At 39.7% G+C, this 11,978-nt stretch overlaps 1 protein-coding gene and 1 long non-coding RNA gene across 5 annotated transcripts; one reads left to right on the top strand and one right to left on the bottom strand.

Moving 5' to 3' along the window:
• Positions 1-1,013: 1,013 nt before the first annotated feature.
• Positions 1,014-5,012, bottom strand: LOC124307884 (uncharacterized). The gene is made up of 3 exons (XR_006908880.1): positions 4,912-5,012; positions 4,527-4,806; positions 1,014-2,293 (listed from the first exon to the last, which is right to left on the bottom strand). It is a non-coding gene; the product is annotated as an uncharacterized LOC124307884 (long non-coding RNA).
• A 5,132-nt stretch (positions 5,013-10,144) lies between these two features.
• LOC124307882 (2-oxo-4-hydroxy-4-carboxy-5-ureidoimidazoline decarboxylase-like) lies at positions 10,145-11,966 on the top strand. 4 transcript variants are annotated; one of them, XM_046770041.1, is made up of 4 exons: positions 10,145-10,356; positions 11,159-11,294; positions 11,461-11,614; positions 11,700-11,966. In XM_046770041.1, the coding sequence occupies exons 1-4, from the start codon at positions 10,327-10,329 to the stop codon at positions 11,884-11,886; spliced, it is 507 nt and encodes a 168-aa protein (XP_046625997.1). In that variant the 5' UTR covers positions 10,145-10,326; the 3' UTR covers positions 11,887-11,966. The 4 variants fall into 4 exon arrangements, with proteins under 4 accessions (XP_046625997.1, XP_046625995.1, XP_046625994.1 ...); XM_046770039.1 differs by having other exon boundaries at positions 10,149-10,356; positions 11,089-11,294; XM_046770038.1 differs by lacking the exon at positions 10,145-10,356 and adding an exon at positions 10,384-10,680 and having other exon boundaries at positions 11,089-11,294.
• The last annotated feature ends 12 nt before the right edge of the window (positions 11,967-11,978 follow it).

The raw sequence follows: 11,978 nt of genomic DNA, 5'->3' as shown, positions 1-11,978 counted from the left end.
CAAAAAAAAAAATTAAAAAAAAAAAAAAAAAGAAAAAAAAACAGCCAAAACAGTTTAAAAAAAGATCTTCAAACGCATTGAGCGACCTCTAAAAATTGACTAAACACGTTGTCCATTACTCTGACCGCGGCATTCATTTTACATCGCGAAACATTCAAAAGGCGTGGGTGAAAAAAATTAGCTGGTCGTGTTTTTTTTTTTTTTTTTAGAATTACCGTAACGATGTGCACGCATCTATAGAAATGACGTTATCACGTACAGATGAGGAATTGATTATAATTGAACATGCTCGCGTTTAGATCAGGGTAAATTTCCGTTGTTTAACACCTTATATACACAACGTCTGGATATTTTTTTGCGCGTTGAATTCCGGTATACCTTCAGCAAAGGCAGCTGCCGAACGCCTGTGACACCGACGAGAAACGAGAGCTCTTGAAGCTACATATACAATATTTCGCATAAGACGATACGCGTTTAATTATTTCGGCACCAATTATAATCCAGACGGTTGGAGGAATCGAGTCAGCCGGTCAAACGCTTGAAAATTTAACGATCGAGGATTGAGAAAGAGCGGGAAGGGACGGGAAGAGAAGGGGAGGGGTGTAGTAATAATTTAACGTAATTAAGTAAGTAACGATACGATACGAATTAACTCGTATCACTTAAGGTTTTTATTTATATATAGTTAGATATAATTTACGCAGCAATCGCTGCTTTGTTTTAATTATTTTTAACGGGTTTTTTAATATAATTTAGGGGATAAAGACGGGTCCTGTGAAAACAGACGTACTTCGACGAGAAATTTAGAAGCGACGTATTCCGCTAGCGAGTTTAGAACGGACTAATCCCGAATGATGCCACGGTAAGTGTAAGCAAAGCTCCGTGCGCATCTTGCAGATTCGACTGACAACGAGATTACGCCGTTCTAGCCGCCTGACGAAATAGGTCTCGGACAGTACTTAAATTCCTCGGTGAAATACGTCTGTTTCCGCAGGACCCGTTGACGGGGAACACTATATAATCAGCCGTCCGGCGTTAATTGTTAGATATATTATGGTTGTGTTATTTTCTAAGCGGACTAATGAAAGAATACGTCCGACTTAGAGTCTGCGGATCTGCTGGTCTGAATTCCGAGGAATTTGATATTTCGAAACAGGCCAAAACGATCGAGGCTAAAGATATAAAAAAAAAACAAGATGATGAAAGAAAAGAGAAATCGGAATTCTACCCCAAATCCGCAGACGCATATATAAGAGTATTATATTTACTTAAAATTTAGTGTTATATTTACAAGTATATAATAAAGTTTATCGTTATAATAGACATTTAAATAAAATTGGTGTCTTAATTAAATTATGCATCGACGTTACATAAATAAATTCGTCGGACGCAAACCCGCTTTTTTTTATTTTTTTTTCATTCTGCAAAAATGAACCTGTAACGAACCTGGACGCACAGTTGCGGATCGATCTGACTAGACGAGTTGACGCCAGTGATTGAGTTGCCACTGTAATAAATGACAAGATAGGGACGCATTTTTTTCGATAAAAAAAAAAAAAATCAACGTGGCTTTACGACTCAACCTCGCCCGTTTACGTTGTTCGTATTTCGGAAATTCTTTGCGATCGAGAAGAAAAATTGAACCGTAAACGGTAGAAACCTGGATAAAACAAAAAAAAAAAAAGAAAAAAAAAAAATACAGACAGAAACGCGACTAATTTACTGTGTAATATGTATGCGTATATGCCTATATGTGTATATTATAGGTACACGGCCATAACAATGCCTTAAAAATGAGATACCCGATACAATAACGACTCATCGTTTCGACCCTGAAATAATCTTGTATAAAATAGGAGGCGTTATTGTAGTGTCGATTTGAAATTTTTACGTACCAAAAAGTTAATGCAGCTACGATTAAGCTGATCGTCGTAATAGTCGCGATGTTCATGTATTATGTGCGTGAAAATCGGCACGTTGGCTAGAAAACTGTGTGTACACATGCGCGTATGCGTAGGTATGCGTAATTGAATGTAATCGCAACGAAATGAATTATTATTATAATTTTTTTTTTTTATCATTATTACTATTACTATTATTTCATTACAAATTTCTAGCTATGAAATCTTACGTTGGATAAAAAAAAAAAAAAAAAATTTTAAAAGGTCCAAGAAAACAAAATCGATCGTATACATTTTTCTACACCATATATAATGCTACTTGTAATTCTATCGATGCTAGTTCAGGACCCACGCATGTCAGTAACAATCGTTTCGACATCGCAATTTTTGCACTGCAAATAAAAAAAAAAATTAAAAATGAAGAGGCGGATTGTTACGACCGTAGAAAAAGTTAGTAAGAATAAGGCTCTCAGAGTTGCGGAGCGTCAAGCTAAAAGTCACTAAATCAGTTATTCGGGCAAATACGTAGGTTTAAATATTAAAAGAATTTAGGAAATTTCCACATTTGTTTTTGCGACTTCACTCGCAGAGGTTTAGAAAAGACGAATTTCTACGCTGACGATTGGTAAACCATCGAGCTACGGATCGGTGAAAAAGATTTTCTTATTTCCTGGTAGAAAAGCTTAGTATGGGGAAAAATAAGAATGACGTGTACAGGTAAATATTTCTCCTTCCTAAGGGGAGGGTGAGGGGGTGTTTGTATTTACTCAGGCGCGGCGTCCTTTGACTCACCGGTATGACCGCCAATCTGGCGATCCTAGAATTGACAGACTCCTATCTGCCGTTGTAAATAGAATACAAATCCGTGCGGACGCTAATTGAAGAAAACAATTTACAGGTATGCGTAGACCAAACGATACCAGAAGAGAAAACAAAAAACTATCATTCGTTTGCGAGGAGAGGTTTAACCAACTGATTAATTAATATAACGATGAGACTCGTGTGTCTTAAAGCATAAATAAATATATTACGGACATTTCGGTAATTTTTGTGTCCGCGTGCGGGTATTTAAGATTCTAAGGCTCAAATTTTCAGCTCTGTGTCCAAATTGGGATAACCTGCACGTTCCATCCTATCACCAAATGAGAACCACGTCGCCATTGGGGTACCGGATCTGCGGAAAATTGAGTGAAAAAAGTGCGGACGAGGTTCTTTCGGGCACTCAAAAAACGTTACCGGAAAATCTTACAGTCAACGGAGGAGGAGACGTACAAGAATGTCTCAGTTCTCCGTCTGTGTAATTTTTTGAACCAATCATCGCAGCGGCCTTTATACTATTCTGGATGAATCTAACATTAACAATGGCGCGTTGCGTTGACGTCGTTTCATGTTGCAATTCATCTAGTGTAAATTACGTTGAAACGATAATTTATAATTGAAAGGTCACTTTGCGATCTTTACGAAATGATTTTACTGTCTAAATCATCAATTTCAATAAAATCTTTCGATTTGTGATGTCGAGGTTATTTGTAAACAAAAAGGTAGGTTGTGTGTACGACATAAGCCCTAAAATCTACTGACGGTAAGACAATTTGATCTTGAAAATAAACAAATGTTCAACGTGTATCAGGAATCCTGTATCAAAGTTTCATCAGCACGAGCGATTTTGGTACTTTCATCGAGTAAAAGCAAAGCTTTTTTTTTAATATTATAAGAACGTAGATAACAACGTCCGAAACATTAAACTTTCTAAAACATTTCACCGACAACTTTCCATCGAATCGTACGCCACGTTCTTGTGCACCTAATATTACATACATACCTACATATTATATCACAAGAATGTTTGCGCTTATTTACATTTGCATTGAAAAATATCAAGGGCCATAATGACAACGAAGCAAAGAAAAAACACGCTACGGAAAGGGAAGCAAACAAGCTCTAGTCGCATAGCCGGCGTCGTGTTTTCGGGACTTGAAAAAGTCCGTAAAAACGGCACACCGCACGTACGTGTGCGTGTTGCGGGGTGGATATGTGGTTATGTGGTTATGCAGGGAGCAGCGACGTAACCGGGGGTAGTGAATCCTCCGGATTTTCGTCTCGCTGAAAGAGAGAGAGAGAGAGAGAGAGAGATGTCGGGGGCAGAAGCGAGCGAGCGACGGTGGTTGTGGCAACGAGTCTCTGGGGGGCCCTTAACTTAACTACCAGATCGATGTCCGACCCCCCTGACCCCTGCGGTTTCCCTGAACCATCCCCTGCATCCCCGGTTCAACTCCTCCGCCCACTTTCGAACAACTTCTTTAATTTTTTCCCTCCTAACCCGCGAACCGTTTTAACATTGCTGCACCGGAGTCGCCGGGCAGTCGACGATTTTTCCACGATTTTATTTTCAACTTGATTCACGGGTGTAAAATTCCGACGCGTTATTCTCGCGAATAGAAATGGCATGAAAATTAGTCTCGAGCCGACAAGTACACGTCGTTCGGTAATCTATTTCGTCAAGATATCCGCGGCCTAAGATCGTCATCGGATTTATTGACCTACGTTATCGACGATCGAGGAGAGTGCGCAATAGCCGTTACCGCCTGTATTCATTCGCGGGATAAATCATATAATATCACATACTGCACGGATTGCCTCAGGGGTTGTTTCGAAAGCACTCCAATTATTTACCAGCCACCGAGAGAGAGAGATGGAGAGAGAGAGAGGCGAGAGAAGCGCTCGGTGCTCCACCCTCATCCAATTTATGCCATTTCCTCGTTGCGCGTTATGACCTAGCATCATCACACCATCGAACGCGTTGTGCCATGTCGTGCTAAAAACCAGCCGCCGTGCCAATATCTTGTTGGTCGTGAGAGGGTCCGAAATAAACGCAGGATAACGTACTCGTTCGATTTTTCCAACGCTGAGAATAAAGGGGAGAATTTTTATTTCACCATGCTTGTAAGTTTTAAGGAGTTTGACGAAGTGTCATTCGCATTATGACGTGACTTATTCCATTTATACGTACCGGTACGGAAGTCAGGTGAGAAATTATCGAGATCGTTGATAATGCAAAGTGTCAAGTTAAGGCACAGGCACAAGTGTACGAATCAACGACTCGTGACTAACAAAGTTCAAAGTGACTCAGCGTTGTGGTCAAGATGCTCATAGACGTGCTTTGCCCGGGCATTCGATACCTGTGTCGTGTAAACAAAGGACTGATAACAGCGAACGATTCGTTGGCTAAATCTCCGCTAACCGCCAGGGGTGTAAGAATAATAAACGGGTATAGAAGTCTGTTTCGAGTTATGGATTAGCCGAGGAAGAGGGAACGAAAATGTGAGAGGTAAAGAGTCCTGAAAGTTTTCTGGGGCTTGGATGCGCGTGTGTCCGTACTTACGGACATGGACGTAAAATTGTATATCCACGCACCGACAGGCACTGCACGGATAGGCGTATATAGGACTTATGAAAAGACGACATTGATAAAATCTTATGGATTTTTACCGCGCGAGCCTTGCTCTAAATATGTTTTATTGCCGACCTCGTAGCACACCGATGACGTCAAGCACGTCGAGCTTATCGTATATCTCAAATCGTTTCGAGGTATTTCGATAAACGGGCAATCAAATTACGTTGAGTCAATTTGTTTCTTTCCTTTTTCGGCAAAATCCTTACACATTTCGACACCTAACGCACGCACGTGCAACGACGTACACCGAAGATCGAAAAATGCGATACAGCGGAGCACTGGACGAATGAGAAAGATCATTTTGGAAAGAAGATGAAAGAGATCGTCGTGTTTTTGAGAAAGTAAATTCACCGATTAGTAGGCATATGCTAGCAGAGAATCGATACGTTGATTGAACCGAGTCGCGTACAATTTCACAAACTACGGTCAATTTGATTATAACTGAATAAATAGACGAGCCGCGAGATTTGCGGCGGATTAGGCAAATCCTTTCTCTTTTATACGGTGTTCGTTACGACTCTTGATAGCTCTAATTTGCCACCCGAAGCTCTCGATTAGCTAATCGTCACCGTTCTAATCGCACGAAACCCTCGAGTAAGAGAATAGGCGACGTGGATACAGATTTTCCAGCTAATTCCACGGTAAACTGAAACATCTAAATTCCGTAATCGTCGAGCGGGTTTTCTTCACGAATTCGTATACGTCGCGACTTAATCTACAGGGCGGATCAGCTTAGACGTATAATCGAGGTTTTGGAGCGTACGAATTTATACGTACGAGCTTTGAATTGAGGTTGCGAGACCGGTGAGTGATACCTGCAACGCAACGATCAAAAAACGAAGCGTATTACAGGGCTATTCGTTTCGTGCACCTTTTTTTATTTATTTTTTATTTTTTTTTTCTCAGACAAATTGCATGGCCTACTCGCAGGTGCAATATAACTTGTAAGTTTGTACACAATTTTCGGTTTCCCAACGCATGATTCGACGGAGATCGAGGGCAAGATTTTCTGACACGGCGAACGCTTCCTAAAAAAAAAAAGAGAAAGAGAGAGAGAGAGAGAGATATGGCGAAGAATCGTGGCCGTTGCCTGTAAGTGAATTTCGGAGAGGTTTGTAAAATGTTAACAAAGGTGCGTTCACCGCGATTGCACTCGTCGAATTATCAGACGTCTGCAATTAAAATATAAACGCCGAAGTAGGCTGTCTTTTCGTCTATATTTGATCTACCTAATTTACGAACGATTATTTTTTAACGCATCTGAAACTGCAGACGCGTTAATATGACGCGCTAATTGCAAGACCTCATTTTTTTCGGATAGATTTTATAAAGATTGGTAAAACTGTAACGCGATGAAATAAGCGAGTATCGGGATTCGCTGTGGTTCAAGTTTATGCGATTTGAAGTTATAAACTTCTTTTCGCAGATTTATGATTAGGAAATATGTATGTACATATAGTTAGTTGGAAGGAGAAGAATAAAAAGTAGCTTCGAATTTTCGTTCCGAATAACTGGCGATTTTTTTACCACATTTTAATTCAAGTTTACAATTAGTCACATTTAACGTAACGAAACGTCGGAGAAAACGAAGCCTCTGTTTTACAATTTCAGAATAACTTTGAAGGTCGGTCAGTCGAGTTAGGAAAATTAGAATAGGTTTACTGAATTTCAAAAAAAAATCCCAAAGTTACGAAACAATCCCCCCCAAAAAACGTCTCGTTACGTTAACGTTGCGTATTTAAACCTGACTAATTTACTACAGAAAATATTCGGCAAGGCAAGCTATCGAAAGAGCCGAAAGGGCATCGTTCCAAATTTAACCCTGTGACATTAACTCGTGACGCGTTATTTACACCCTTGTATATCTGATCTGTCCGTAGTGGGTGTGTAACGTACAGGCTGTGTCGCAGAAGAGGAAACAGCGCAGAGAAGCCTTCGAGTTTGGACCCACCGCGTCCGTGGTCGTAGATCCTCAAGATTCCGTGGGATTTTTGGAATTTTTCCAAAAGATCGTCAAGGGTTGACGGAGAGCGGAGAAACGGTTCCCCGTCTTCTGTCCTCCCTAGTTTCCTCAAACTTTGCCGCTACTTTTCATTCCTACCCTCGCGCTTTGCACCCGTCATACCCTTACACAACGTAACGCGGTGCCTGCGGCACAGGGTGCGGCTGAAAACGCCAAATAGATACTTTTATGGTGGCAATAAAGACCCGGCTAGCTGCGGAATCGAGTATCGACGCTTCCAAAGGGACTAATCTGAGGATGAAAACTGTAATAAAACGTCCAGTCCTTTTCTCTTCTTTTCCATTCCATTCCTCCCGTTTCCTACTCGGCAGGATCAACGCGTCCCTTATACCTACACATGGATTTCGTACCGAAGGACCTACGGAAACTTGTTTGGAAAAAAAAATAAAAAAAAACTTTCCAAGCTCAGCAACAAGCGCGTGTGTACCGAGAGAAATTTTAAAGTTGCGGTTGCACGTACAACGGTAACAGTCCTCGACTATTTTCATTTCTTACCGTAAAGAAAAAAATATTGTTTTGGGTAGAAAATGAAAATGAGTGTTGTGCAGCTGTAACCGGAAATTCTAACCTGTGCTACAGGCTTGACAGTGCTCGTGCCAGGCAATTTTAGGGGAAACGGGGGAAAGCTTTGTTAAAATAAGGGGGTTTAAGGTTTCAATATTTTTTCATAGTACTGACCAAATATAGTGAAATTAAATACACACTTGGGTGTCCGTTATTTCGGTCGAATTGAAATTATTTCGATAAGTTTTTACGCCAAAAATATGTTCGTATTATACAAAAAGAAAAACCCCTGTAATTATAAAAATATTTGGGTACTCGAATATTCGTATTGAAATGTTTTATCTAAAATACATTGAAATTTTTGATGTTTACTAATTATTTATTTTTCGTAAACTAAAATGAAACTAAACTTAAACCGTAAAAATTATGGTTTTATGAATTATAAAAGAGTTTCGAGATTCAATGCATATTTCTTTTTGTTCGCATATTAAGTTGGAAGTATAAGCACTGTTCTCAAGAATTAAATGATCCTTTCGGTCCATTTTAGTTGATGAAAAAAAAGCAACTGACAGTTAAAATAAGGGGTTTTTGGAGGAAATTGACTGCTTTAGGGTCAAATTTAGGGGAAACCTTCAGTTTGAAAGTGCTTGTACGAGAAGAAAAAAAAAATAGAGTACTTCTGGGGAAATAGGGGACCCACTGTGTAGCCTGCATGGTGTTACTATTTTTGTTGATTATGATTACTTGTGCTACATTTTATCGTAACTATTGCGATACCTTGATTTCGATGCAATAATAAATTGATGTTGAGACCTTATATAAGAGAAAGAAAAGTAGTGAACTAAACAAAGGGATAGAATGTTGCAATAAACAGAAAATGCAGTATCTACAACTGCAATCACCTTAATTAAATACCTCGTTACTTGTACCATGTTTTCTTATAATTTCAATAATATTGAAAACATTATCATAACAATACCCATTTTCCTATCTTCTTCTAGTAATTGTCACAAATGAAATTTTTGTCGGTGTGGAAGTACGATTACCGCTCCACTTTGATTCGGTAAGATAAAAAGAATCTGACAATAATAAAACATTGTGACTGTAAAAATTGTATCCGAATTTGCACGGCGATTCGAATGATGGTTGTTTGGCACGAAGATTTCAAGGATACTGCGCATTTCGATAGCTACGTGTGCTTTCTTTTACCCTCTAAACCGCGTCTACCGTATTAATACAGATTTGCATAAAGTCCGTTCGAACAAGAATCATTCCAATTCTCATGACTGGAAAATATACCCGAGTTTCAGGTTGAAAGTAAAATGGCGCCTGATCATTGTATACTCACGATCATAATGTTACACCTGCATTCGTTATTGGAGGCCACATCAATGGCAGGCCCACCTAATTGCCCTCTAACAGCCTCTGGTCGTGTGCATCTAGACAGAAACGGAAAAAGTGAGAAGGGGGGAGAGTGAAGAGGGGCGGAGGGGGGGGGGGAGGGTGCAGTTTGCGACAGCTTCGAGAAGCTCATTCGACGCCCTCTGATGAACGTAATTTATGAGTCACGCGTACACGAACGTAAAAAAATATCTAAGAATACCATCTCTCGAAAATAATTCCGCACGCGATAACGTAGATGAAGATAAAAGTATGCGAATTAGGTGGCGTAATTAAAAAACATAGCTACAACAGCACGAATACTCTTTACATCTATGCACGATCAGGAATTAAACAATATCTCCAATCTACAGCCTGGTTAATAATCGAAACCACCGTGAATTCGATCGACTTAAAAATACGGCGGGGAATATTTGAATTTGAATTTTCGCGGGCTATGTATCGGGCGGCCATAGACCATGCAGTGCGCAGAGGGAGAAAGTTCCGTACAATTTGCTGTACTCCGTACAAGCTGTATTTCTATCTGACTACGGAAATGACTAACTGTTCGGAAACAGCTCATTGTCAGTTTCATTGTCGGCGATTGATGAATGTGCGGAAAAAATACCGGAAGTATAATACGTAAGCAAGGCGGTAAATGTCAAAATTAAAAACAAATCAAGATAATGCTGCAAGTTTTTACTTAATTATACGGAAACGAGTTTCGTTGAGATAGAAAAAAGAAACGGACGAACAGACATCGAGTGAAATAAGATGATTACTAATTGTAAGTACAAATGCACGTAGCAAAAAATTCCATCAATATTTCGCAATGAATTTAACGTTTGATAGCGGTGTGTGTATAAAAAAATCGTGACTAACGCTAACAAATTAAACAGATTTCGTTCGATATATATCAGTCATCTGTGTATTAAATACCGAACGATATCTGGGAAAATGTTTTCACGAAACGAGCAGTATCGCGTAATTATACGATGACCTTTGCTCCAGCCTCCAGTGGTAGAGATTACGATTATAGTGCAGGATTTCTATAACGAAACATAATGGCGATTAAGAACGTTTCGAAGCAACACGTGAGTAATATAACGTCAGTTTTATATCGAATATACCGATACGCCGCAGGTGAACGTGTCGCTATACGTGTGTACATGTGTACAATGTCACACGTTTGTCAAATGTTACGCAACATTCTCGATACGAAGATGCGATAACGGACGAATTCCAGTAGACGGTGTAAACAAGTGTATGAGAGTGAACCTTTTTACTCGTTCGACGCGAAGAATCATGCGATAGCGACTGTTTAACTTGCATTTACAAAACGATAAAAAATCAAAAATCAACGCGCCTATTTTGACGAGCCTTTAATTTCAACGAAACAAATTTGTAGAATAACTCAGGTGAAGTATCGTTTGTAATCAAGTTTGTAATGATACGAAAATTTTATATCAGATTGTATTACCTCGCATCTGCACAAACGTTTGCACAGGTATCTTTTTTCACAGTTACAATAACAATTCGCTTAGCTCGGCGTTGTAGAAATGGCAAGATTCTAAAAATTAGTCAGACTGCCAGCTTACATTAACTTACTTATCGTTGGTAGCTGATCTTCGAAAGGCACTCGGGTATGCGATAAAAAGTGTGAGAAATGACAAGTCAACAATGTAATCCTGATACTTGTTAGAATCTATTTCAACAATTGTAAGATGATCGCGTGATTTTATACAGTCGGTACAATGCCGGTGTGACAACAATATCGAGTGAATAAGTTTGGCAATATACGTCGGTAATAAAATGTCTTTAAATAGCTTGTTTAGAATAATGTCACCCAACGGGATATTGAGTATACTTGAAGTTAATGCTCTACCCACGGAACAGTTTGAATGGCTTTTTGGAAACGTGATCGAACACTGTCCAGAGGCGGCTGGATGGGTGGCAACAAAACGGCCGTTTCTTTCGACGGAATCGTTGCGAAATGCCTTCGATGATTATTTGGACAAGCTGAAGAACCACGGTGCGTAACTTTGATTTTTGTTAAGTAATTGACGAGCTCGCAACGCATGATGGATTCGCTTGAAGACAGTACCGAAAGTTTTTCGAAACGTAAAATGCAGGTTTCAAGTCCGAATCCGTTTGTTTTGTAAGAATATCGGTCAACGTGTCTATGAATTGGTTTTCAGAGAAGGAAAACGTACTGATCAAGCATCCAGATTTGGCGGGTAAATTGGCCGAGGAGGGAAAATTGACCACCGAGTCACAGAACGAGCAAAAGTGTGCAGGACTCGACGAGATGACGCGAGAAGAAAAACAAACGTTAGCGAATCTCAATGCCATGTGAGTAAAAACGCCAATTTTAAATTATCTTGTTCCGTTGCTACACGAGGGAAAAAAAAGGTCGATATGTTGTTTGAAATTTCAGGTACAAAGAAAAATTTCACTTTCCATTTGTCATATGTGCCCGGGAAAATAAAGTGGCAGCGATTCTGAGCGGCATAGAAAATCGTTTGAACAATTCTCCCGAGACGGAACTTGAGGTCGGGATTCAAGAAGTCAAAAAGATATGCAGGATTCGCCTGCTAGACGTCGTCTGGTCGGATGCTCGATAAATTTGTTAAAGTAATTTGTTCACTTGTCTCATACACATGGACAATTTTTACTTTTTCTGCTCGGAGATAACATGCGGATTGAAAATCTTACA

Source organism: Neodiprion virginianus, chromosome 6, assembly GCF_021901495.1.
Source record: "Neodiprion virginianus isolate iyNeoVirg1 chromosome 6, iyNeoVirg1.1, whole genome shotgun sequence".
In the NCBI taxonomy this organism is placed as follows: Eukaryota; Metazoa; Arthropoda; class Insecta; order Hymenoptera; family Diprionidae; genus Neodiprion; species Neodiprion virginianus.
This window is presented reverse-complemented; position numbering and strand designations above follow the sequence as displayed.